The sequence below is a fragment of the Nerophis ophidion genome, linkage group LG19, assembly GCF_033978795.1.
Source record: "Nerophis ophidion isolate RoL-2023_Sa linkage group LG19, RoL_Noph_v1.0, whole genome shotgun sequence".
Lineage (NCBI taxonomy): Eukaryota > Metazoa > Chordata > Actinopteri > Syngnathiformes > Syngnathidae > Nerophis > Nerophis ophidion.
The window spans coordinates 31991958-32019370 of NC_084629.1; the positions used below are offsets into that span (position 1 = coordinate 31991958).

General features: G+C 39.8%; 1 protein-coding gene across 1 annotated transcript in view; it reads left to right on the forward strand.

The window, feature by feature from the left end:
- Positions 1-27413, forward strand: part of impg2a (interphotoreceptor matrix proteoglycan 2a) — a 47755-nt gene that overhangs the window by 14951 nt on the left and 5391 nt on the right. Inside the window, exons 11-21 of the mRNA XM_061879844.1 lie at positions 2376-2584; positions 3349-3392; positions 11165-11363; positions 11521-12131; positions 12193-12456; positions 12525-12744; positions 14768-14978; positions 18018-18206; positions 23627-23828; positions 23908-23987; positions 24121-24172. Coding sequence (XP_061735828.1) covers positions 2376-2584; positions 3349-3392; positions 11165-11363; positions 11521-12131; positions 12193-12456; positions 12525-12744; positions 14768-14978; positions 18018-18206; positions 23627-23828; positions 23908-23987; positions 24121-24163 — 2272 coding nt within the window. The 3' untranslated portion in view covers positions 24164-24172. The remainder of the gene's footprint in view (positions 1-2375; positions 2585-3348; positions 3393-11164; positions 11364-11520; positions 12132-12192; positions 12457-12524; positions 12745-14767; positions 14979-18017; positions 18207-23626; positions 23829-23907; positions 23988-24120; positions 24173-27413) is intronic.

Here is a 27413-nt window from a genome sequence, read left to right on the forward strand (position 1 = left end):
GGCGGTCCGCTCCCTGTACGATCAGTGCCAGAGCTTGGTCCGCAATGCCGGCAGTAAGTTGAACACATTTCCAGTGAGGGTTGGACTCCGCCAAGGCTGTCCTTTGTCACCGATTCTGTTCATAACTTTTATGGACAGAATTTCTAGGCGCAGTCAAGGCGTTGAGGGGTTCCGGTTTGGTGACCGCAGGATTAGGTCTCTGCTTTTTGCAGATGATGTGGTCCTGATGGCTTCATCTGACCGGGATCTTCAGCCCTCACTGGATCGGTTCGCAGCCGAGTGTGAAGCGACCGGAATGAGAATCAGCACCTCCAAGTCCGAGTCCATGGTTCTCGCCCGGAAAAGGGTGGAATGCCATCTCCGGGTTGGGGAGGAGACCCTGCCCCAAGTGGAGGAGTTCAAGTACCTAGGAGTCTTGTTCACGAGTGAGGGAAGAGTGGATCGTGAGATCGACAGGCGGATCGGTGCGGCGTCTTCAGTAATGCGGACTTTGTACCGATCCGTTGTGGTGAAGAAGGAGCTGAGCCGGAAGGCAAAGCTCTCAATTTACCGGTCGATCTACGTTCCTATCCTCACCTATGGTCATGAGCTTTGGGTCATGACTGAAAGGATAAGATCACGGGTACAAGCGGCCGAGTTTCCTCCGCCGGGTGGCCGGGCTCTCCCTTAGAGATAGGGTGAGAAGCTCTGCCATCCGGGAGGAGCTCAAAGTAAAGCCGCTGCTCCTTCACATCGAGAGGAGCCAGATGAGGTTGTTCGGGCATCTGGTCAGGATGCCACCCGAACGCCTCCCTAGGGAGGTGTTAAGGGGACGTCCAACCGGTAGGAGGCCACGGGGAAGACCCAGGCTGGCCTGGGAACGCCTCGGGATCCCCCGGGAAGAGCTAGACGAAGTGGCTGGGGAGAGGGAAGTCTGGGTTTCCCTGCTTAGGCTGTTGCCCCCGCGACCCGACCTCGGATAAGCGGAAGAAGATGGATGGATGGATATTCACGATTCAATTTGATTCCCATTCTTGGAGTGACGATTTGATTCAGAATCGATTCTTGATTCAAACAGATTCTTGTGATATATATTTTTTTTAAATATTTTTTAAAAAACCTTTTGAAAACAGGTTCCAAAAACTCCTCTTGGTTGCTGATTTATGACATATACAGAAACCTATTTGTTTATTCAAACGCATGATTGTGGTTAGCAATAGCAGCTAATGTTAGTAGTAGCAGCAGTCGCTAACATTAGCACTAAAATAGTACATCTTACATCTCCTAAGGCACTAATCTGTAGAAATGTCAGTCTTACAACTCATGATTCAAATTGATTCAGATTCTTGGGATGACTATTTGAATAAGAATCAATTCTCAATTCACATCGGTTCTTGCAATACATTATTTGGCATACATAAGAAAAAAAACATTTGTCAAACAGGTTATTAAAGCTAATCTTGGATGCTGACATATGACATATACGCTTGGAGAGTATAAGCACACAGATGAAAAATGTCTTTTAAAAATCGATTATACATTTAAAAATGATTTATGATAAATTCCAATCTCAATTCAGATGTTAATAGATTTTTCCCTGCCACCCTACAAAACACTCATTCCGCCCAATTTTAGCAGTGACACAACTAACCTATCTTTAGCGGTAGCAGTTAACATTAGCTTCCATCCATCCATTTTCTACCGCTTGTCCTATTCGGGGTCGCGGGGGGTTGCTGGGGCCTATCTCAGCTGCATCCGGTCGGAAGGCGGGGTACACCCTGAACAAGTCACCACCTCAACGCAGGGCCAACACATATAGACAGACAACATTCACACACTGTAGCACCAAATTACTCATACCAAAAACAATGAGGTGCTAACCATTCAACCTGCCAAAAAATAAAATAAATCCCAGGTAACTTGTGATTAGTGTTAGCCGCTAACATTAGCATAGAAATAGTCTTAGTCTAGTCATAGTACTGCTATTGGCTGTAAAATGCCCCTAGCTAACATTGTTTCTAGCAGTTAACAATTCTTTTGGCAGTTAATGCCTCACGCTGAAAGTGTGCTAGCGGTTAGTGTTTCTTTTGGCAGGGAAATGCTCGAACGGTGAGCTAGCAGCTAACATTGCTACTGGCAGTGAAATGCTTACAGCTAAAACATACACACGGGGCGCAAAGACAAATATTTAACCTTCAGCTGTGGTGTTGTAATCTTACAGAGAAGAAAAGAGTGAAAAGTAGCTCTTAGTGCTTCCAAAATAATGCTTTTGTACTGTAATAAGTGCCCCCAGGGGGCAGCAGTGGCTCAGTCTGTAAGAGGCCTGGATGCAAGGAGGAGTTCTAAAAATCAAATTTAATTTCAGTAGCTTATCTTTGCACCTTTTGTTCCCCCAGGCTGGAAGGCATCATCGTGGACTACGCCGTCACTTTGGTGGTGGACAGCGCGGGCGTGAGCGGTGATCAACTGGACTACCTGACCCTCCAGTCCAACCAGGTGGAGAACTCCTACCGCGAGGTCAAAGAGCACCCGACTTTGGTCTACGCCATCAGCGAGCTGAAGACCTTTGTCACTGAGGACCTCCTGAAGGATGCCTTGGAGAGCGGTGTGTATTGTTGATGGTGACATCACCGTGTGGGCGTAGCGGCGGCAGCCTCCAACACAAACCTTCACGTGTCATCTCTCAGAGGCTCGGCAGACGCCGCCGTGACGACGCTTGAGAAAACATCTCTAATGCGCTCATCTGTTTCTTATTTGTCTGCTCTCGCACATTTTATTCAAAGAAAAGTGGGGCATATTTAATGAACAGTGGTTGGTTTGAGGACTGTGTGTGACCTAACTGCGGTTTTAGTCCCCGTCTTTGACCCAAGGACATGAAATTAGAGATTCTGATTTATTTTTGCATCTTCTATTTGACAGCAAGGTAGCACATCTGTCGGCTAAGTAGGTTTGCCTCCTCTCTTCGGCTCCGAGCCACGTCTTTTCATCAACTTTGACGGAAGCAATAACACCCAAGAGATTTATCCGTGACCTCGACTCAGGGGGAGAGAACCTGCGCGCTCAGTCGTATGCCCATGAGACGCTCGCATGAATTATAGGCTCGGACGTGCCGGATTAATAGCTATCATATGGTCTGACGAGCGGCTCAGAAGAGCGTAGGGTTTGGGCGGCGCGACGGCCTTGTCTCGCAGAGGCTGATGTGCTCTGCAGATTTTGCGGGTATTTCGAAGGTGACGCTGTCAGGACGGAGGGCTTTCCAGCGCCGTGACGTTAAACATGTCGTGTCGGTTCTGATTCGAAACGGCCACATTGGTGCTTTTTTTAAGTGTCAGCTTGTATTAATGATGGTTCCTCTTGCTGGTTCCACAGTGTCTGAGATCCCGGAGACGGTCCATGCTGCAGGAGAAACATCGGTGAGTGGTCACGAGCACACTACACTCATAACTATGTTGTGGCGCCCCCTGTGGTAGTCAAAATACTTTCTAAGCCATTTCCCCATACATTTAGGACAGAGGTGTCAAACTCATATTAGATCGGGGGCCACTTGGAGAAAAATCTACTCCCAAGTGTGCCTGACTGGTAAAATCACGGCACGATAACTTAAAAATAATGACAACTTCATTCTGAAAATGTACAAATCATAATGATATGTTTTTATTTTTTAAACTTAAATGTTGCGGTGAATTGTATTCTATCTTTATTTGTCGTTATTAATACTTTATGGATAAATTATGTGACGATGTTCATCAGTCAGTTGGTGTTCCTTATCAATCTATCAAGAAAAAAAAAAATACCAAAATCAAATTACAGGATGTTATTTATGTAGTTTGCTCAATTTCCTCAACTGGTACACTAACATCATGTAGTTTATTCATTTTTAACATATGTAGTATCATCTGTAAAGATACCAATAATTGCTATTGCAACATCTAGTGGACACATTTAGAACAGTAGTTTTGTACATTCAAAAATTTCGGCTCATTTTCATACATTTCAAACTCATTTAGCGGGCCGAATAAAACCTGTTCGTGGGCCGGATTACACCCCTGATTTAAGACAAATATCCTCCAATATTTGTTAGATAAATGGTCAATGACTTATGGAATGCTAATTTCTAAATTGTTTAGCTTGAAGGCGGCCATTTTTTTTGCTCAAACTGTACACACGTGTTTGTCAGTCCCCGAAATGTACGTGCCAAATTTGGTGGTGATTTGGATAAACACCATAAAGTTAAACTGTAGGTACATCAGGTTTATTTTTGGTACAGATTGAATCCCACTGGTCCTATTGGGCACAGATTCACATAATTCCTGGGTGGGGCGTGACATCACATACATTGGTTTTGCTAATGACATGCTACTGATTAGTATTTGCAATTTTACATGGCGATTTCAACACCTTCTAAATTGTTAATGAAAGCTACAAATAAACTGCGCGTTACAATCAAACAGCTAGTGCGAAATAAGTGCAATAATTACATTATTAACACTTTTTAGGGCGCAACAAAACAACAAAAATTTAACTGATTGGCCACCGAACCAGAAACTATTTTCTACTTCCGCCTAACATTTTGGACTTGCAACTGTAATCGACACTCAGCAATGTGATAATAATCAGCAAATTTTTAATTGTTGCAATAAAAAAAATGCTTTATTATCAAAAACAATTATAAACACACACAAAAATACCAAAAATTGATACTGTTTCCCCAGAACCGGGAATTGTTAGCGTATTGGTTCAAATGTCAAAGGTAACGAGGTTGTTTTGTAGAACATATTAAGTTGTGTAAGAAATTACAAGTCAACTACTGGAAAGTCAGAATTTCCAAGTTCCTAGTCAGAATTTCAACTGAAACGCCGCTTGAGGTTGGATTTCTGACATGGAAAATCAAAAGATTCTCACCAATACAGACTTTGCTTCAAATATAGGTACCCTGGATGTAAACAATGACATCTTCTATAATAACCGTTTGTCGCATTAAATCTGTCATATACAATGCATTGTTGTATATTTATATTTGGTGGCGTTACGTTAGTGTAAACTACACTTTTTTCATGTGGTATATACCTTCTACATCGCTATCAAAAGTGCCTGGGTTTTCTCTTCAGCCACCGTGTTTGAAGGCTGCATGTTTGCCTATAAGATGTTAGTATTTAAACAAGGCAAGCGTAAAAATATCTTTGGTGGATAAAAGATATTTTATCCACCATCCATTTTGATTTCCGACATCATAACCGGAACGCTCACAACTCAGCTGTGACGTCACTCCTCGCTCCGACTTCCCAGGTAAATGGAGTACAGAAGTAGACAAGTGGAGTCAAAACTTTTCCCACATTATTAATTTTTAATAAGGCAAAATATATGTGTATATAAATATATATATATATGTGTATATACATATATATGTATGTATATATATATATATATATGTATATATATATATATTTATATATATATATATATATATATATTTAAAGACAAAGCTTTGTATTTGTATTAGTTACTAGTGCAGCGTGTTATTGTTAAATTATGCCTTTTAGTTGTATGTTTACATTTTTGCTAAAGAAAAAAGCCCCAGGCTGTACTTGTCCACACTTTTGGACACCCTGAGCTTATACAAACAAAAAGATACAGCCAGTGTATTCACGAGTCATTTACCTGTCGCTTTGACTGATGTGTTGGTGGACAACGAAATGCATCAAAAGATGACTTATAAACACACGTGTCTACCCATAAAAACACAGATGTGGTAAATTATTAAAAATGCTGTGCCTTTTTTCCCTTCTCGCTGCTCATTGTGAAAAACGCAGATGAATTTCCGCAAAGCAGGGACGTGATTTATTTTATAATTCTTATTAATAACATTTGCATTTAACAAGTTTATAATCCATCTACACACTCTAATAAACACTTCCTATGTTCTTAAATCACCTTATACACTCTAACCACTAGGCCACCTACTCAGTGGCCTAGTGGTTAGTGTCCACCCTGAGAACGGTAGGTTGGGAGTTCAAACCCCGGCCGAGTCATACCAAAGACTAGAAAAAAATGAGACCCATTGCCTCCCTGCTGGCACTCAGCATCAAGGGTTGGAAGTGGGGGTTAAATCACCATAAATGATTCCCGGGCGCGGCATCCGTTCCTGCCCACTGCTCCCCTCACTTCCCAGGGGGTGATCAAGGGGATGGGTCAAATGCAGAGGACACATTTCACCACACCTAGTGTGTGTGTGTGATAATCTTTGGTACTTTAGTACTTTTACTTTAAAACCGCCATCATTTTGACATGAAACTTCACTTGGTATTCAATTGTACTTTAAAACTTCGCAATCCCCTGAGACTGTAGTAAGTGAACGTAACGTGACGAGGAAAGCATTTTGCAAGCTTTTTAATAACAGTATACCTTGTTAAGCTGCAGTTCTATAAAGGGAAACATGAATTTCAACATGAAGAACAAACTTGGCCGCATGGCAGTTTTTTTTTAATAAGGTGACTGAATGGACACTCTAATGCAGGGGTAGAGAACCTATGGCTCTAGAGCCAGATGTGGCTCTTTTGATGACTGCACCTGGTTCTCAGATAAATCTTAGCTGACATTGCTTAACACGATAAGTAATGAATAATTCCACTGGTAATCACAGTGTCAAAAATAACGTTCAAATTATAAAACATGCTCATGCATTTTCATCCATCCATCCGGTTTCTACCGCACCTGTTCAAAAAGTCGCATTAATGGTAAGAAGTATTTTATTTATTTTTGGTTAGCCTCAGAATAACAATGTTATTAAAAATAATAAGAGATGTTTTATACTCTAAAAATGTTGGTGTTTCTTAAAAATGCACGCATATAGTTGTATTCAGTGTTATAAAAAAAATATATAAATTATATCGCTCTCACGGAAATACTTTTATAAATATTTGGCTTGTATGGCTCTCTCAACCAAAAAGGTTCCCGACCCCTGCTCTAATGGGAGTAGTATACTCAATTTTGGGAGATACTTTAATGTTTCTGAACTGGTTTAAAACTTATTGAAAAACCATGATTTTGATATCCTCACAGACGGACGAGCGCTCGCTAGCTTAAATGTTAACATGAAAAAAGAGACATTTACTGTATGTCTTTCCTTATTTAGAAATTACATATCCCATACCAAACTTATATAAACACATTAGTGTCTGACAAATAAGCTATTCAGTTGTACACAAGCTGTGCTCTTTCAGAACCGAGTGATCGTTCTATACACGGAGGTGTTTCCAAGGAGCGTTTAAGGACCACTGAACAGAGTATGTCCTACTCTCAACGTCCGAAACACAAAACAAGTAAACTAGTGGGCTTTCCGAGAGTGTTTATTTATTTCAGTTATTTAAGACAATCTAGTATTTCAGTGTTTTTACAAAACCAGTCAAGTTGGCACGTTGTGTCATTTGTAATTAAAAACAGAATGCAATGATTTTGGCAAATTCTTTTCAACTTATATTCACTTGAATACACAATTAAATTCTGAATACACAAAAAATAATGACAGCAACACATTGCAAAAAGTTGTCACAGAGGCATTTTTACCACTGTTGCCTTTCCTTTCAACAACACTGGGAACTGAGGAGACCAATTTTTGAAGCTTTTTAGGTGGAATTATTTCACATTCTTGCTTAATGTACAGCTTAAGTTGTTCAACAGTCAGGGGTCTCCGTTGTCGTATTTCACGCTTCGTAATGTGCCACACAATTTCAATGAGAGACAGGTCTGATTGCGAAAATAAGAAGATGCGTCCATGATAACGTTGCTTGGATGGCAACATATGTTGCTCCAAAACCTATACAGTATGTACCTTTCAGCATTAATGATGCCTTCACAGATGTGCAAGTTTACCCATACCATCAAAGATGCTGGCTTTTAAACTTTGCGCCTATAAAAATTTGAATGGTTCTTTTCCTCTTTGTTTCGGAGAACACAACGTCCACAGTTTCCAAAGTGGACTCGTCAGACCACTTTTTAGATGAGCGAAGGCCCAGCAAAGCCGGCGGCGTTTCTGGGTGTTGTTGATAAATGGGTTTGGCTTTGCAAAGTAGAGTTTTAACTTGCACTTACAGATGTAGCGATGAACTGACAGTGGTTTTCTGAAGTGTTCCTGATGTTGGTTTCTGATACAGTACTGCCTGAGGGATCGAAGGTCACGGGCTTAACTATTTACGTGCAGTGATTTCTCCATATTCTCTGAACCTTTTGATGATATTACGGACCATAGACGGTAAAATCCCTAAATTCCTTGCAACAGCTCGTTGAGACATGTTGTTCTTAAACTGTTCGACAATTTGCTCACACATTTGTTCACAAAGTGGTGACCCTTGCCCCATCCTTGTTTGTGAATGACTGAGCATTTCATAGAAGCTGCTTTTATACTTAATCATGGCACCCACCTGTTTTTAATTAGCCTGTTCACCTGTGGATGCTCCAAATAACTGTTTGATGAGCATTCCTCAACTTTCTCAGTCTTTTTTGCCGCTTGTGCCAGCTTTTTTGAAACATGTTGCAGCCATCAAATTCCAAATGAGCTAATATTTTCAAAAAATAAAGTTTACAAGTTCGAAAGATAAGTATCTTGTCTTTGCAGTCTATTCAATTGAATATAAATTGAAAATAATTTGCAAATCATTGTGTTCTGTTTTTATTTACCATTTACACATCGTCCCACCCTTCACTGGTTTTCGGCTTAAGTACTTTTTTAATACAGTAACATAGTTATTTCTGGTGTTGACAGACAAGCATTATGGATTACTAGATTACTAAATAGACAAATGCAAAGCCAGGCCTGAAGAACTAGTTCAATAAACCCAATAGGGGAGGTGGCAGAGTATGACTGTGACGTTTGTGTTAACCTGTTGCACCAGTGCAGGTAACAAAGATGAGCTCACTGGCAAAAGGATGAAGCGGATTTGTTTGGCTCTTTGCTGTAATAATCCGCCAACGCACTTTATAGCACCGTCTGTTCAGACCGAGACGATAGCATCTCACAAAGTCTGACTTTTATTTTGTGCGGCAAAGTCCCTTCAGGGCTGCTCTAAATATGTCTGGTGGTTAACTTAATTGAAAACCAGATTGGGAGGTAAATAAAAGCTGAAAGCAAATCCTTGATTCCGCTGATTGCAGCGCTTTTTCAGACATTCTTTGGAAAATATAATTTGGATGGCGATATCATGTTCCAAAAACTTTGGGCAGGGGACGCAAATTTTTTTGGGGTGGAATGTCAAGAAAAAAGGGCTGATGGAAACATAATGGACGGTAGATAAGCACAGTGATTGTATCGTAATATTAGAAGACATCCCTAATGGCGCACTAGCCCATAGGCTACATAAGCTTCTTTCACACAGAAATCCCACACAATTACTACACAGTAGATCTCTGTCGTTCATACAACACTGATGAAAACAGGACATTCCCAATTTCACACAGCAACACGGAATCCTGATATCAGATAATTAGATGGATTGGTGCCACATTTGACATAAAAAGCATTTGTAGGACAGCAACAGTTGCTTTCAACACAACAGGGCAGGAGTGTCTTTCACATGTCTTTCCAACTCTGAAAGAGGAACACTAAAAAAAATTGACTCACTGATGTTTGATGTTTCCCTCTTACACACATGTGAGAGGGATGTGTATATGGCTACGAGTTGTTGTTTTTTCCCTTGGCCTCAGTCTGGACCCCCTCTCCAGGGCCCAGGCTTAGACCGATATTTTTTTATTATATTTTATTTTATTTTAATCTTCTATTTTTTTTCTCCCATTCCCCCCACTTGTTTACCTGTATCTCACCTTTTTTTGTAAGGGGCGCTGGAAGCCGGCAGACCCGTCAGCGATCCTGTTCTGTCTCCCTGTAACGTTTGTCTGATCTTGAATGGGAATGTGCTGAAAATTTAAATTTTCCTGAAGGAATAAATAAAGTACTATCTAATCTATTCTAATCCAATCTAATCTAATCTAATGTAATTTAATCTAATCTAATATAATGTTAAAACTTTCTTTGCGATACTTGATATAAATACTCAAACTGTCATGCGCACTACCCTGGTAGTGCGCATGTGCCATCAGGTGGTATACTAAGTGTTAGGGCGTGGACTTTGAGGTTTGTTTTCCTGGAAGGCAAAGGAAAGTTGGCGCGGGCAAGGCGTGAAGGTAAGGACATATTTATTAATTGCTATAAAAAAAAGGAACAAAAGGCGCGCACAAGGCGGAAGTACAAAAACTTGGCTAATGAACAAAAACTTGCACAAAGGCAGAAACTATGAACATGAAATAAAACTCGATAACTGTGGCATGAAGAAACAAAAACTTACATGGCATGGCAAGAAGCATAACTATGGAGTGTATCAGAGGTAACGTCGCCAGGTTGACTTCCTAGCAACTTTCGGTTTAAATAATAGTTACATGATTAGTGAAAACAGGTGCGTGACTTTGGGACAGGTGAAAACTAATGGGTAGACATGGAAACAAAGCAAACAAGGAAGTGCAAAAACAGGAAACTATGGAGTCTTAAGCAAAACAGAACATAACTAAACAAAACATGATCACAAGACATGACACTAAGGACCAAAAATAAAAAAAAAGCTATTTATCTACTTGACAGATAAAATGTAGTTCAATTGGTTCAATAATTCACATGGGCTACTTTGACTGAGCCCTGTGAATTCTGCCTAGTAATAAGCAGAAAAAACATTAAAGAAAACAATTTTTAAAAAATTGATATTCTGCAGTCAAAATAAATATTAAAAACTATATTCATGGGTGTTTTGAACAATGCTGAAAGGCTCATCAGGACATTATTGGACACATGGATGACTTTGACAGCAATGTTCTACACAGCCAGAATAGTGTCAACATTAACATTTACGACCAATTAATACATTGCCGTGAATAAATGATCCTAATCAAAGCGGCAATTATTATTTCCAGTTAATGGTCCAGTCTTTAAATAAAGAGCATGTTGAAGCCGTTATGTGATCTGTTGACATCCCCTGGATTTGATTACAGGAGCGCACATGTGTTCAGCAGCGACGTTTATGCTACTTTAGTTTCTTTTAATTGAAATCTTCAAAGAGGTTCCCTGATTCAACTTGACGCAGGTTGGAGGCAAAAACGGGTTATTTTGATGGCCTCGCATCATTTTGACATGGTGTTTGCGATGCAGGTCCGCCCTGAGAATGAACCAGAGCCAGAACTCCCAATCCCAGAAGACGTCATGGAAGACGTCAGGAGGGACGAATTCCTCCCCGAGGTGGCTGAAGACGACACGGTGGTCACTATGGAAAGCGATGTGGTCATCCTGGAGGAGAGCGTTGATATATCTTCCCCTCCCGTCGCCACCACGTCGGCACCTGACACCGGCAGTAAGTGTTTATCCATGTGATGTTTATCTTCATATCAGTAAATGTTGGACTTTAGCATAAAAACAAACAATACCGCAAACTGGTCTTCAAAGACAGTTGAGCTTTTAGTGTAGTTGGCTGTCTTTTTCCACGCCAAGTCTGACTTTGTTTAACCCAGGCATTAAGGAGGAGGGTTTGCTGCTGGAGAACACTGTGCAAACTACAGCGGCAGAAGAAGAGGACCACCACCAGCAGACACAGGAGGACGCCCCCCCGTTTGAGAGTCAAGAAGAAGGAATAACGTTGCCTGAACCCCCAGTATTGGTGGAGGCCTCGGGCACCGGTGACATTGACAACCTGCTGTGGTGGCCTGATACCACAACTTTGGCGGCAGCAGAGGCGGAAGATGTGGTCGTTCTGGACGAGGAGGATCTGGACAGTGGCGTCATCACAGAGGAGCTCCTAGCAAGTGAAACAGCAGAAGAGGGCTTTTTTCCTGGTGCTGCAGATGTAGCTAGTGAGGCTGGTCAACAAAGTGAATCCAAGCATTCTGAAGAGGCTGAAACAGCCGCTCCAGAAGAAGCGTCGCCTTCAGTGGAAGGACCTCCAGAAGCTTCAGAGATCGCAACAGATGAACTTGCTGATAACGATATCTTGCTGGTCAACCAGGACACACCAGAACCAACTGCAGCGTCTGCAGAAGAGGAGTCACCCTTTGCAAATGTACCTGAGGTTAAACCAGCTTTGGAGGAGCAACCTGACCTTGTCATCCCTTCACTTGTGGAGGAGGTAAGTATTAATGTCAAGCAGGAAGTAAGAACAAAGACAACTTTCTACCATTTTCCGCTAGATCCAGACTACAGATGAAGATGGCGACCCCAGCTACGAAGTGATCCACTACGGCTTGATCAACCACACGGAGGAGGGCAGCACGGGATTCCCACTCAGCGTGTCACATGGTACTGACCCGGCAAGCATCGCCATGCCGGCTAACCCAGGTCGAGCGCTGATGGTCTTCTTTAGCTTGCGGGTGACCAACATGATCTTCTCGGAGGATCTGTTTAACAAGAGCTCGCCAGAGTACAAAGCGTTGGAGCAGCGCTTCCTAGAACTGGTACATTGTAATTGATTGACTTCAATTATAGAGCCTGCAACAACTTTTACAATCCTTGTTGTCCTCAGCTTGTGCCCTACCTCCAGTCCAACCTGAGTAACTTTGAGAACCTTGAAATCCTCAACTTCCGCAACGGAAGTATCGTGGTCAATAGCCGGATGAAATTCGGCAAGCCTGTGGCTCAGGGCGTCACCTCCACAGTCTACTTGATCCTGGAGGACTTCTGCAACACGGCCTACCAGACTATGAACCTGGCCATCGATAAGTACTCCCTGGATGTCGAGTCAGGTTAGTTTATTTGCTCAATCCTGACGTCAAACTGAAATTGCCACTAGACTTCAAAGGGTGTCCTGCTGCTGTTACACCCATTAAATCACCTTTGGAAAAAACATGTTCTTATGTAATATGAGACCATGAGTCACTTTCTAATAACTGTCCCTGAAAATAGTGAATCATGTTTATGTTTAACTGTCAAAGTCACTCCAAATCACACGCTTTGCAGACTGCTGAGCTCACATAAAATCATGACTGAGGTATTTTTGTTCCTTCGCGTTAATGTATGATGAACTTTTTTGTTGTTAGAGTACCTACAGTTTTCTAAATAAAGCTAATAAAAATATGCTAAGCTCCCCAGCTTGTACAGGCAGACAGTCCACACTTACAGACGTAAATAATTGCTAAAGTAGCTAACAGTTACGCTTTCCATCAAGTGGTACAGTCAAGGTTGGAGGGTTTGGAATGGTAAACTTAAATGAAGCACTTGTTTTTAGCTCTATCAGCCTGCAGTGTAACAGTCAGACCAACAGATCATTGAAAAATATTATGTACTGTAACAAGGATTTCTTATCCAAACAGAAGCAGCTCAGTTTGGGCTGTGTCCTCCATCTTAGAACAGACACCCAACACAACCGCTGTATGTGGAACTCTGGGTCCGTCCCTCAACTGACCTTGAGGGACAGAGGAGGGGGTCACAATGTCAATCAATCAATCAATCAATGTTTACTTATATAGCCCTAAATCACTAGTGTCTCAAAGGGCTGCACAAACCACTACGACATCCTCGGTAGGCCCACATAAGGGCAAGGAAAACTCACACCCAGTGGGACATCGGTGACAATAATGACCCAGTGGGACGTCGGTGACAATGATGACTATGAGAACATGATACTGTGATACTGATGATACTGATGACTATGAGAACATATGAGAACATGATACTGTGAAAGATCAATCCATAATGGATCCAACACAGTCGCGAGAGTCCAATGTGCAATGATTCAACCGCAAGGTTGATGGTTCGATCAGAATCTTCCAAACCGAATAGTTGAATATTTTAGGACAACCCTAGTGCTAACATTAAATGTATTTGGCGACAAAGACTCCTTTTGTTGTAAACCACAGTATACTGTTGACCAATGGAGTTTAGCACCACCTTAGACAGGCACCACAAAAAGGGTGCTAACAGCAGTGGGATCATAGATATTCAAAATACCACTGCTAAGTAATGTGCCTATGTGCTGGCTATTTTAGCGGAGGCTACTTTCCAATTTAAGGTAATGCAATACAATGAAATGCAGAACCCTGACACTGTGCCCACTATTAGGCTCGCTGTAGGCACACAGCTCAAGGGGTGTTGTATCTTGTTATATCATGTTATTTTGGCATGTTTTGCAATGGAAACGAGGGAAAAGGGTTGCCATACTTTTTGTTTCCAAACTGTTCTGCTTTCAACCAAACAGATGAGTGAAATGTAATTTGCCGAAGTTAGTTTGTATCGGTAAACTCAACCAAGCTTTCGTTTTCGGCGCCATGACTTGGTTTCTATGATAGTAAATTAAACAGGTTGGCCAGTTTGGCACTCATAATATTGGAGACAGCAAAAAAAAAGTGTACCAAATTGAAACCGTTGCCTGGTTACTATAATAATAACTGGTGTCAGTAAGCCTGATTATCTGTACCGTGGTTAACCAAATCCAAAATGGAAATGCGGCTAAAATGCCTTTGGGTGAAAAATGTGCCTACAAGAGACAGAGCGAGAGTTTGCTTATGATATCAGCTTGTCTGGCTCTATTCTAGTGAAATATACCATACAATGACCAGTACCTTAACAATATTGGTCAGACATCTTGGGACCCTTAACATTAGAACTGCCAAAAATGGCCAAACAGATGGATTGGAATAGCATGGTACAGGTGGCTGGACAAGAACTATCCCCATGATATCAAACTGTTCCAGTAAGATTTTTCACTGTCAAACCAACACCACTGCAGAGACATCCGTCATAACATACTTGCGGTTCTGTGATTTCCAGGCGTACAGGCGGACCCGTGCAAGTTCCAAGCGTGCAACGACTATGCCGAGTGTAAGGTGAACAAATGGTCTGGGGAGGCTGAGTGTGTGTGTAACGCCGGCTACTTCAGCATAGACGGCCTGCCTTGTCAGAGCATCTGCGAGCTGCGCACCGACTTTTGCCTCAACGACGGTAAATGTGACATCATACCCGGCCAAGGAGCCATCTGCAGGTGCGTGGGGATTAAAGGAAAGTGATCTGGGTATGTGTGTGTGTGTGTATGAAAGTGAGCATATTTTGATTTTGAGGCTTAAATCACAGAGGGCATGTCTCGGTTTTTGCATTGAAACTTGCAGGAGAACAGAGCACCTCCCGCTGTTTTTACAGTGGTTTTACTGGACTGCACTCCTTTTTTCAGACATTGCATAGACAATAGATGAGTTGAGTCAGTCCAACTCTTCCATCTCATACTGAGAAAGCATGACGATCACATACAACATAATATATTTGAACTCAGGGCGCAGTGTTCCCTTACAGACAATGACAGTATTTATATCCGAACATGTAATAACAAATGGTATGCATTTAACCTTTCACAGTTGGTTACATTTTAACAACTGAAAAGGATTTTATTCTTTTTTTTCTCCAGAAAGCATTTTTAGTACATTGTATTAATAATAATTATCTTATTTGGCTATACTTTCTAAATGTACTTACATTTAGCACTTGAAAATTCAGAAATGTATATCAGTGGTACTTTTATATGAGACATTTAAAAAAAATCATATTAGGAATACATTTTAACCACAATAATATATTTATTTAATTATGTTTCATTGAAGTACTGGAACATAGAAAATGTTCATCCTAAAAGTTATCGTCATATATTGCAATATTTAAAACAAAAAGTAGCACTTGAAGAAATGTAGTCAGTAAAATCATAATAATGACCATAAATGATTTACTATTTTTAATTACATTTACACTTATTGATTCTTCCATCCATCCATTTTCTACCACTTGGGTTTGAATTACATTTAAAATATTATTAATAGAAGTATTTAAGTTTAAAAAATATTTTTTTTACACTTGTAAAAATAACATTTATAATAATACCAATACCAATAAAGTAGTTATTTACACAGATTGGTGTATGTGGAAATGCTGAATAATAACCCTATACAAATAATGATACTAACATTTTTGTACTTTCTATCCCCCCCTAAATAACTATCAGTAAAATTTGGAAATTATTTTGATTCCAAAAAATTATTGTAGTTCATAAAATGTTTCCAGAGATATTCACTAATAATAATAATAAAAATAATATAAGTATATTTACAAATACATGTTTAATTTTGATCCTTAACATCATTTGTTGGTGGCTTAGATAAGTTGTGTAGTTCTACGACCTTGTATCTATAAAAGACTAAATTGATTATAATATTAACATTATATATTCAGGAATGACTTATATATTTTGTTTGTTGTTTTATGCATCCGTGGGTAACTTGCAAACATTTAGAACATGTATGAGTTGTTGTTTACAGCATTTTAAGACATTTTTTTTTTTTGACCCAAATAATTAGAAGCAGACACGCTGGGGGCCAAGACAACTTTTATTTCACACCAATGACACATCGTCAAGCCGTTTCTGAATTCCATCTTGTTGTTTTACTACATACACAAATGGAAAAACAAAGGTCAAACTTTATGATGAAATACATTCTAGTGCTTATGAAGCATTAGTTTGGCTAGCGTTCTTGGTTGCTTCCAAGCCTGATGATCAAATGGATCAGTCTTTACAAAACCCAAACCAGTGAAGTTGGCATGTTATCTAAATGGTAAATAAAAACAGAATACAATGATTTGCAAATCCTCTTCAACGTATATTCACTTGAATAGACTGCAAAGACAAAATATTTAATGTTCAAACTGAGAAACTTCATTTTGTTTGCAAATAATCATTAACTCACTCTTTAATGGCAGTAACACATTGCACGTGCAGAACGTGTCTCGGCAAGCTGGAAAAGACATTGTTTGGATGGCAATATATGTTGCTCCAAAACCAGTATGGACCAGCATTACCCATGCCTTGGGCACCAATACACTCCCATATCGTCACAGATGCTGGCTTTTGAACTTTGCACTTAAAACAATCCGGATGGTTCTTTTCCTCTTTGACGTCCACAGTTTCCAAAAACAATTTGAAATGTGGACTCCTCATACTACAGAACACTTTTACACTTTGCATTAGTCCATCTTAGATCAGCTCGGACCCAGCCAAGCCGGCGGGGTTTCTGGTTATTGAATAAATGTGGTGATAAATGGCTTTGCTTTGCATAGTAGAGTTTTAACTTGCACTTACAGATATAGTGACAAACTGTAGTTACTGACAGTGGTTTTCTGAAGTGTTCCTGAGCTCATGTGGTGATATCCTTTACACACTGATGTCGTTTTTCTTAATGCAGTACCGCCTAAGGGACACAGGCATTCAATGTTGATTTTCGGCCTTGTCACTTAGGTGCAGTGATTTTTTTTCCAGATTCTCTGAACCTTTTGATGATATTACCGACCATAGATGGTGAAATTCCTAAATTCCTTGCAACAGCTCGTTCAGAAATGTTGTTCTGAAACTGTTGGACATTTTGCTCACGCATTTGTTCACAAAGTTGGACAATTTGCTCACGCATTTGTTCATAAAGTGGTGACCCTCGCCCCATCCTTCTTTGTGAATGACTGAGCATTGCATGGAAGCTGCTTTTATACCCAATCATGGCACCTACCTGTTCCCAATTCGCCTGTTCACCTGTGGCATGTTCCAAATAAGTGTTTAATGAGCATTCATTAACTTTGTCAGTAATTTTTGCCGCTTGAGCCAGCTTTTTTGAGACATGTTGCAGGAATCAAATTCCAAAGGAGCTAATATTTGCAAAAAATAAAGTTTTCCAGAAAGTTTTCCAGCTTGAACATTAAATATTTTATTTTTGCAATTGAAAAGGATTTTCAAATCATTGTATTCTGTTTTTATTTAAGATTCACACAACGTGCCAACTTCACTGGTATTGGGTTTCTTTCTTTGTAATTGGCTTTAAACAACACCAAGTTGGATTGCAAAAAGTAGTTAAATACATTTGAATGACATTAAAGCAGACTAAGCACAAATGTGAGCAGGGCTGAATTTGGTTGGCATTTGTGGTCATAGTTTTGACTGTGAAGAGAAATACTTTAATCTTCAGTTTTTTCCTGAGATCTTGTCGTCTTTTTCTAGGTGTCGCGTTGGAGAGAACTGGTGGTACCGAGGAGAGCATTGCGAGGAATACGTATCGGAGCCGCTAGTGGTGGGCATAGCGGTGGCCTCTGTGGCCGGCTTCCTACTGGTGGCGTCTGGTGTCATCTTCTTCCTCGCCAGGACGCTACGAGATCAATACGATAAGGACGAGTCTGAGGACCCCATACGGTGAGGCGTTCAAAATAATCACAGACTTCCGAAATAGCAAAACTTTTTTTTAGTAAGGAATCAGATCATTTCTAGATTACACAAACAGGCAATCTGGACCGTGCTTGGGGACACTTGACACCAACAAAAGTCAGCCCATTTCCTAGCATTCTTGGAGAGGTGTATGTATGGTTGCTCGTGCAGAAGCAAGGATAGCAACATAGAACCATCCAGTACTCCCTCTCAAGCGTGCCAGACCATGGGACCTACCTTCAGTGACTGTGATTTAAATGCTCAAAAATAAGAACAAAGACTTCACAATATTTTTAATAACCACATAGTTAGGACATAATGAGCAAATACATCTCAGAGTTAAACATGCCACTTGTCCACCATATGTAAAATCTTAATCTTCCACCCAATCTCAGTCTCCTTCATTATGTTATTTTATAGCAGTCACTCAAAAGCAGGTCACATACTTAGCCGTCCATCCACAAAGTGATGTGTCTGGGGTTTGTTGCCTGTGGAGAAAACATGCTAATCTCAGCCGATTAACTGATCCCATAGGGTGTAAATGTACTGCTCTTTACGCAATTGTCTTTCTGATCTTCTACTTAAAGAGAATTATTCTGCATTACTAAAGAGGAATTAAAGGTATTACAGGTTATTAAGTTCACGTCTTGATTCCTGGACTATTTGTGTTTTCATACAAGTAGTTCCAATAGAGATATACAAGTTTCAAATATTTGTAAAAAATGCAAAATTTAACATTTTCTCTTATTGGTGAGCAAGGAACACAAGGATGGAAACTGGAACCTCTTTTGTTGATGATATTGCAGGCTGCGGTGCACTAATCTTTAACAAGACATCTTGAGAAAATAAACTAATTACATGGTGAAAAGAAGACATGGGAACCACAGAAATGTTAAAGTGAAGTTGGAAGGTGACCAGTTTCATCCATTTGCATGCTCCTTGTAGTCACAAAGCCATTAAAATGAAAACTAACTTGGACTGTCGATTAGGTTTAGGGTTTCACACACAAGTTTTAAACCAGGAATACAAACTAGGGTCGGCGTTTCAAAACAGAAATAGGGTTTCAAATTTGATGTTAAGGCTCTGTTTTTCTGTACCACAAAAAATGCTCCCCACTTGTTAGATTTAAACACATTGATATGCTTGTCCTCATCTATGAGCAATTCCACTTTGACAAAGTACACTTCTACCTGTAAAAGGGGCACAAGGATGCTAATGGTTACAATTTGTATTTATTTGCACAAAAGTTTGATATAACGAGGCTCAATACAATACGATATTTTAACACGATCGTGCCATGGACCCCGAATTTTACCCCTTTACATTGCGGTGTGGTCACCAGTAGACTTGGGTCTGGGTGACAAGCTAACGAGCTAAATCTGTTATGTGTCTTAGTGGGCTCACCGTAGCTTGTTACCAGTAAACTGGGCTAGTTAGCTCAACACGGTTAACGCTTGCATGCGTGTCCACGACATCTAAAGGTATGAAAGTACTCTGCTCTAACTGGCAGGAACAACCTCTCCAAGAGAAGGGTGCAAGGCCACCAAGAGGGCATACTCACCATTTTTCCTGTCTTCGGAGTGGGGAGCTTCAGACCGAGACTAGCTTAATTCTGCTAGTTTAGGAGCTATCTTTTGAAAGTAAAGCGGTGAAACAAAGAGGGCAAGTGCTTTGTCAATTCAATAACACTACAAAATGTGTTGGAGAAGGACTAAAGCTAAACTTTATAGCGTATACATTTTATAGCCTATAAACATTTTTTTTCTTTGTCAGAAAAAAACAAGAATTTCTATATAAAGCAATGTGGGGAATAACGCAATCGGTATGGACCCCAATGACCACATAATCTCAAACTTTGGAGTGTTTGGACTGGCAAAAAAAAAAAAAAAAAATCAGACCTGTGTCACTTGAGGGCAAAAAAATCCGATTTAGCGTTCAGTGTAAAAGGTTGCGCTCATGATACAGGGAGGAAAATGATGTGGACACAATTGTTACTGGATACGTTCTAATACACCTTTACCTTGAATACTTTGTATCTATGATGCAACTATAATTATTTGATACTGGTTACAACGGGAAAAGCCGAAAGTGGATACAGTATATACATTTGTTAAGTTTGTGTGCACTTTTAAATCATTTAAATCAGGGGTCCCCAAAGTTTTTGACTCGGGGGATGCATTGGGTTAAAAAAATTTTACCGGGTGCCGGGTATGTGTGTGTATATATATATATATATGTATATATATATATATGTGTGTGTGTGTGTGTATATATATATATATATATGTATATATATATATATACACACACATACATTTATATATATATATATATATATATACACACACACATACATATATATATATATATATATATATATATATAAATATATACACACACATATATATATATATATATATATACACACACACATATATATATATATATATATATATATATATATATATATATATATATATATATATATATATATATATATATACGGCAATTCAAGGAAATGTATACACCATATTTCCTTGAATTGCCGCAAGGCACATAGTATGCGCCCACCTTGAATTACTGCCGGGTCAAATTTGCTTCCCAAAATAATTAACGCATGCTTAGTATTACCACCTGGTCAAACTCGTGACGTCACGAATGACACTTCCCCTGTCATCATTTTCAAAATGGAGGAGGCTTATTTCAATACTGGTAATTTGAAATCGCATAAAGGGAAGAAGATTAAGAGCTATTCAGTAGGATTTAAGGTCCAAGCTTGCATTACACTCAAAGATTTACTGCATAGCTTTGGAGTGAGAAGAGGTTTTAAAATAATTGGGGCATGCTTACTTTTACCGTATGCCTTTGGTAAGCACAGGAGTGAGAAGAGGTTTTATAGCTCGGTTGGTAGAGTGGCCGTGTCAGCAACTTGAGGGTTGCAGGTTCAATTCCCGCTTGTGCCATCCTATTTACTGCCGTTGTGTCCTTTGACAAGACACTTTACCCACCTTCTCCCAGTGCCACCCACACTGGTTTAAATGTAACCTAGATATTGGGTGTCACTATGTAAAGCGCTTTGAGTCACTTGAGAAAAGCGCTACATAAATATAATTCACTTCACTTTAAATTAATTAGCGCCCCGGCGGCAATTCAAGGAAATACGTAAATATAAACGGAATACAATGATTTGCAAATCATTTTCAACCCATATTCAATTGAATATGCTAGAAAGACAACATATTTGATGTTCAGCCTGATAAACATTTTTTTTTGCAAATAATCGTTAACTTTAGAATTCGATGCCAGCAACACGTGACAAAGAAGTTGGGAAAGGTGGCAATGAATACTGATAAAGTTGAGGAATGCTCATTAAACACTTATATGGAACATCCCACAGGTGTGCCGGCTAATTGGGAACAGTTGGGTGCCATGATTGAGTATAAAAGCAGCTTCCATGAAATGCTAAGTAATTCACAAACAAGGATGGAGTGAGGGTCACCAATTTGTGACCCTCACTGTGGCGAATAGTTTTAGAACAACATTTCTCAACGAGCTATTGCAAGGAATTTAGGGATTTTACCATCTACGTTCCGTAAAATCATCAAAAAGTTCAGAGAATCTGGAGAAATCACTGCACGTATGCGATGATATTACGGACTTTTGATCCCTCAGGTGGTACTGCATCAAAAACCGACATCAGTGTGTAAAGGATATCACCACATGGGCTCGGTAACACTTCATAAAACCACTGTCAGTAACGGCAGTTGGTCGCTACATCTGTAAGTGCAAGTTACAACTGTACTATGCAAAGCCAAACCCATTTATCAACAATATCCTGAAACGCCGCCGGCTTGGCCGGGCCCGAGCTCACCTAAGATGGACTGATGCAAAGTGGAAATGTGTTCTGTGGTCGGAAGAGTCCACATTTCAAATTATATTTGGAAACAGAGGATGTGGTGTCCTCCGGAACAAAGAGGAAAATAACCATGCGGATTGTTATAGGCGCAAAGTTCAAAAGCCAGCATCTGTGATGGTATGGGGGTGTATTAGTGCCCAAGGCATGGGTAACTTATACATCTGTGAAGGCATCATTAATGCTGAAAGGTCCATACAGGTTTTGGAGCAACATATGTTGTCATCATAGCAAAGTTATCATGGACGCCCCTGCTTATTTTAGCAAGACAAGTGTTACAACAGCGTGGCTTCGTAAAAAAAAGAGTGCGGGTACTTTCCTGGCCCGCCTTCTATCCAGACCTGTCTCCCATCGAAAATGTGTGGCGCATTATGAAGTGTAAAATACGACTGTTGAACGACGGACGCTCTCCATAAAAAAGAATGTGAAAGAATTCCACTTTCAAAGCTTCAACAATTAGTTTTTTCAGTTCCCAAATGTTTATTGAGTGTTGTTAAAAGAAAAGGTGATGTAACACAGTGGTGAACATGTCCTTTCCCAACTACTTTGGCACGTGTTGCAGCCACAAAATTTTAAGTTAGTTTTTATTTCTAAAAAAAAATAAAGTTTATGAGTTTCAACATCAAATATCTTGTCTTTGTAGTGCATTTGCAAATCATTGTCTTCCGTTTATATTTCCATCTAACACAATTTCCCAACTCATATGGAAACGGGGTTTGTATATACACACACACACACATATATATATATATATATATAGTGGGGCAGAAAAGTATTTAGTCAGCCACCGATTGTGCAAGTTCTCCCACTTAAAATGATGACAGAGGTCTGTAATTTTCATCATAGGTACACTTCAACTGTGAGAGACAGAATGTGAAAAAAAAATCCAGGAATTCACATTGTAGGAATTTTAAAGAATTTATTTGTAAATGATGGTGGAAAATAAGTATTTGGTCAACCATTCAAAGCTCTCACTGATGGAAGGAAGTTTTGGCTCAAAATCTCACGATACATGGCCCCATTCATTCTTTTCCCTTACACGGATCAATCGTCCTGTCCCCTTAGCAGGAAAACAGCCCCAAAGCATGATGTTTCGACCCCCATGCTTCACAGTAGGTCTGGTGTTCTTGGGATGCAACTCAGTATTCTTCTTTCTCCAAACACGACGAGTTGCGTTTATACCAAAATGGATGATACAGCAGAGGATTGGGAGAATGTCATGTGGTCAGATTAAACCAAAATAGAACTATAAAAAAATATATATTACAAAAAAAATCTATTTTTTTATCTTGGGAATCCCTGCGGGCCGGATTTTTGACGCTGGCGGTGGTATCCCGGCCTGCGTGACCCCTGATTTCGATATTAACAGGTTGTCCAATTTTGATTGTATCCGAGACTTTAGATGCAAGCTGATACTTGTTTTGAGGATATCAGGCCAATATCCAATATCAACATTGGATCGAAACTCACTTAAGCCTGATTTTATTCTCCAAAGGCGGGCGGAGAGCATTCCATCGCTGGAGCGGGCGACCAAGTACAACCCCATGTACGAGAGCGAGGCCACCACGGGCTACAGCCACTATTACCGCCGCTACCCTGAGGCTGCCATCTACAGCAGCGCCAGCGCCGAGGCCTCCACTGACTTCAGCAGCGAGGAGATCCGACACATCTACGAGAACAGCGAACTGACCAAGGAGGTGAGTTGGTGGCGCGCCACTTATGAGGGTGTTCAGTGGATAGTTTATCCCCATGTGATGTCATGCTTCTTCCTGACAGGAAATCCAAGACAGGATACGCATCATCGAGCTATACGCCAAGGACCGCCAGTTTGCAGATTTTGTGCGGCAGCATCAAGCGTAAGCACCCTTCTGCAAATGTTTGTCACGTGTCCACCAGAGACTCTATGGTCTTGTTGACACTTAAATCTCATGAACTACTTTTTATTATGTAAAAAGTAAGTAACTTATTTGGACAAATGTTTGTGTACAGAGTCCTGGACACAAGAAGAGAAAGTTCTTCTGCACAGACATGAAAAAAGAAGGTATATATTTTATTAATAAATCCATTGAAACCTTTGTCATGAGATACTGAAAACATGTCACGCAAACATTGTACATCGTGTAACATCATAATATAACAATTATGTAACACTTATTTAAAAAATCATCAGGTGTAGTACATTCTGTATAAAGTATATTTAACATTTGTAACATTTGTTATATTTTTACCCCAAAAAACCCCAGCATAATTTTTGTGTGTTTCAGATAAAATGTGGACAATAATGCTTTTCATAGTTCCGTGGCCAAATATCATGTTTATAATCTGTATTTAACTCTAATTCAATGTGTTTATGAAGTTTTTTTTACAGCTGAATGCTTCAAATGAGAAATACGAACTCGCCAAAATGATTAAACGGGACGGCGTAGCGTAGTGGAAGAGTGGCCATGCGCAACCCGAGGGTCCCTGGTTCAATGCCTACCTAGTACCAACCTCGTCACGTCCGTTGTGTCCTGAGCAAGACACTTCACCCTTGCTCCTGATGGGTGCTGGTTAGCGCCTTGCATGGCAGCTCCCTCCATCAGTGTGTGAATGTGTGTGTGAATGGGTAAATGTGGAAGTAGTGTCAAAGCGCTTTGAGTACCTTCAAGGTGGAAAAGCGCTATACAAGTACAACCCATTTATCATTTATTATATAATTTAAACATTTCTGATTGGTGAAGATATTAATAATAACAGCAAATGTCGTAAAAGTAAAACATGTCGTGAATAATTTTCCAATTAGTGTATATTTTCAGTACCAGGGATGGAAACTGAAAAAAATAATTTATCATCCTATATTACGCGCAATGTAACACATATATATAACACATAATTATATTGCGATAGTGATTGTCAATTGCAGTAAACATTTGTTTTTACTGTAAAATATCACCTTATTAATAAGCAAGTAGACATTTTCCACCATCGCGACAGGTAGTTCTTTAAGATTAACTTTAATTTAGAAAAAAATAATACTTTTGCAGTTAATACCATATGTTTAATATTTTGCAATGTTAAGATATGAAATATGTAACAAAACATGTTTTTACAAGTTGTTTTAAACCCCCCATGGGTTGTCCCTACTTTTTTTACGACCAAATATTTTTTATGCTCACTCTTCTACTTCTGCCATTTGTCAAAACTTTGTTGCCTGTGCTGTCATTTACAAGTCACCATCAAATACACCACATGGTGGCGCAGTTATTAAACCCCAATGTTTGACGCAGATGTCAGATAGACTCATAATTTCCCCACCATCAAGCAAATGTCTGCACTTAGCAACTACTTGTCCATAAATCATTGACAATTTGTCTAAAAATCATAAAACATTGAAGATAAATCTATTAAATGTTTGCAGAGCTGCTAAATCTCACACAATTTAACTCTCATGCCACACCTGACATTTATATTATATACTTATATTTCCCCATTCACTACATGCTCTATTTATTTTTTATATAACAATAAACATATGAGCCCTGGGATGAGGTGGCGACTTGTCCAGGGTGTACCCCGTCTTCCGCCCGATTGTAGCAGAGATAGGCGCCAGAAGGGAATAAGCGGTAGATGATGGATGGATGGATGGATGGATAAACATATGATAATAAACTTTTTTCCTCGCAGCTCGCTGTAGTTTAAGTAATTCTGATTGACTGGCTGGCTTAATTTCCAAACAGAAATTAATTGAAAATGGTTTCCTCTGCTGGAAAACCATTTTCAATTCATTTCTAACCAGAAATGAATTGAAAATGGCTTTCTCTGCTCGCTCTTCTGTCTCATACTTTGCATTTGTGTTCTCAATTTGTATCTTTTCTACAAACCCCGTTTCCATATGAGTTGGGAAATTGTGTTAGATGTAAATATAACTGGAAGACAATGATTTGCAAATCCCTTTCAACCCATATTCAATTGAATGCACTACAAAGACAATATATTTGATGTTCAAACTCATAAACTTTATTTTTTTTGCAAATAATTATTAACTTAGAATTTCATGGCTGCAACATGTGCCAAAGTAGTTGGGAAAGGACATGTTCACCACTGTGTTACATCACCTTTTCTTTTAACAACACTCAATAAACATTTGGGAACTGAAAAAACTAATTGTTGAAGCTTTGAAAGTGGAATTCTTTCACACTCTTTTTTATGGAGAGCGTCCGTCGTTCAACAGTCGTATTTTACACTTAATAATGCGCCACACATTTCCGATGGGAGACATGTCCGGACAGAAGGCGGGCCAGGAAAGTACCCGCACTCTTTTTTTACGAAGCCACGCTGTTGTAACACTTGTCTTGCTGAAATAAGCAGGGGCGTCCATGATAACCTTGCTATGATGACAACATATGTTGCTGCAAAACCTGTATGGACCTTTCAGCATTAATGGTGCCTTCACATATGTGTAAGTTACCCATGCCTTGGGCACTAATACACCCCCATACCATCACAGAAGCTGGCTTTTGAACATTGCGCCTATAACAATCCGGATGGTTCTTTTCCTCTTTGTTCCGTAGGACACCACGTCCACAGTTTCCAAATATAATTTGAAATGTGGACTCGTCAGACCACAGAACACTTTTCCACTTTGCATCAGTCCATCTTAGATGAGCTCGGGCCCAGCGAAGGCAGCGGCGTTCCTTAGTGTTGTTGATAAATGGGTTTTGCTTTGCATAGTAGAGTTTTAACTTGCACTTACAGATGTAGTAACCGACTGTAGTTACTGACAGTGGTTTTATGAAGTGTTCCTGAGCCCATGTTGTGATATCCTTTACACACTGATGTCGGTTTTTGATGCAGTACCGCCTGAGGGATCCAAAGTCCTTAATATCATCGCTTACGTGCAGTGATTTCTCCAGATTCTCTGAACGTTTTGATGATTTTACGGACCGTAGATGGTAAAATCCCTAAATTCCTTGCAGTAGCTCGTTGAGAAATGTTGTTCTAAAACTGTTCGACAATTTGCTTACAAATTGGTGACCCTCGCCCCATCCTTGTTTGTGAATTACTTAACATTTCATAGAAGCTGCTTTTATACCCAGTCATGGCACCCACCTGTTCTCAATTAGCCTGCACACCTGTGGATTGTTCCAAACAAGTGTTTGATGAGCATTTCTCAACTTGATCAGTATTTATTGCCACCTTTCCCAACTTCTTTGTCACGTGTTGCTGACATCAAATGATTAGCAATTAATGATTATTTTTAAAAAAAATGTTTATCAGTTTCAACATCAAATATGTTATCTTTG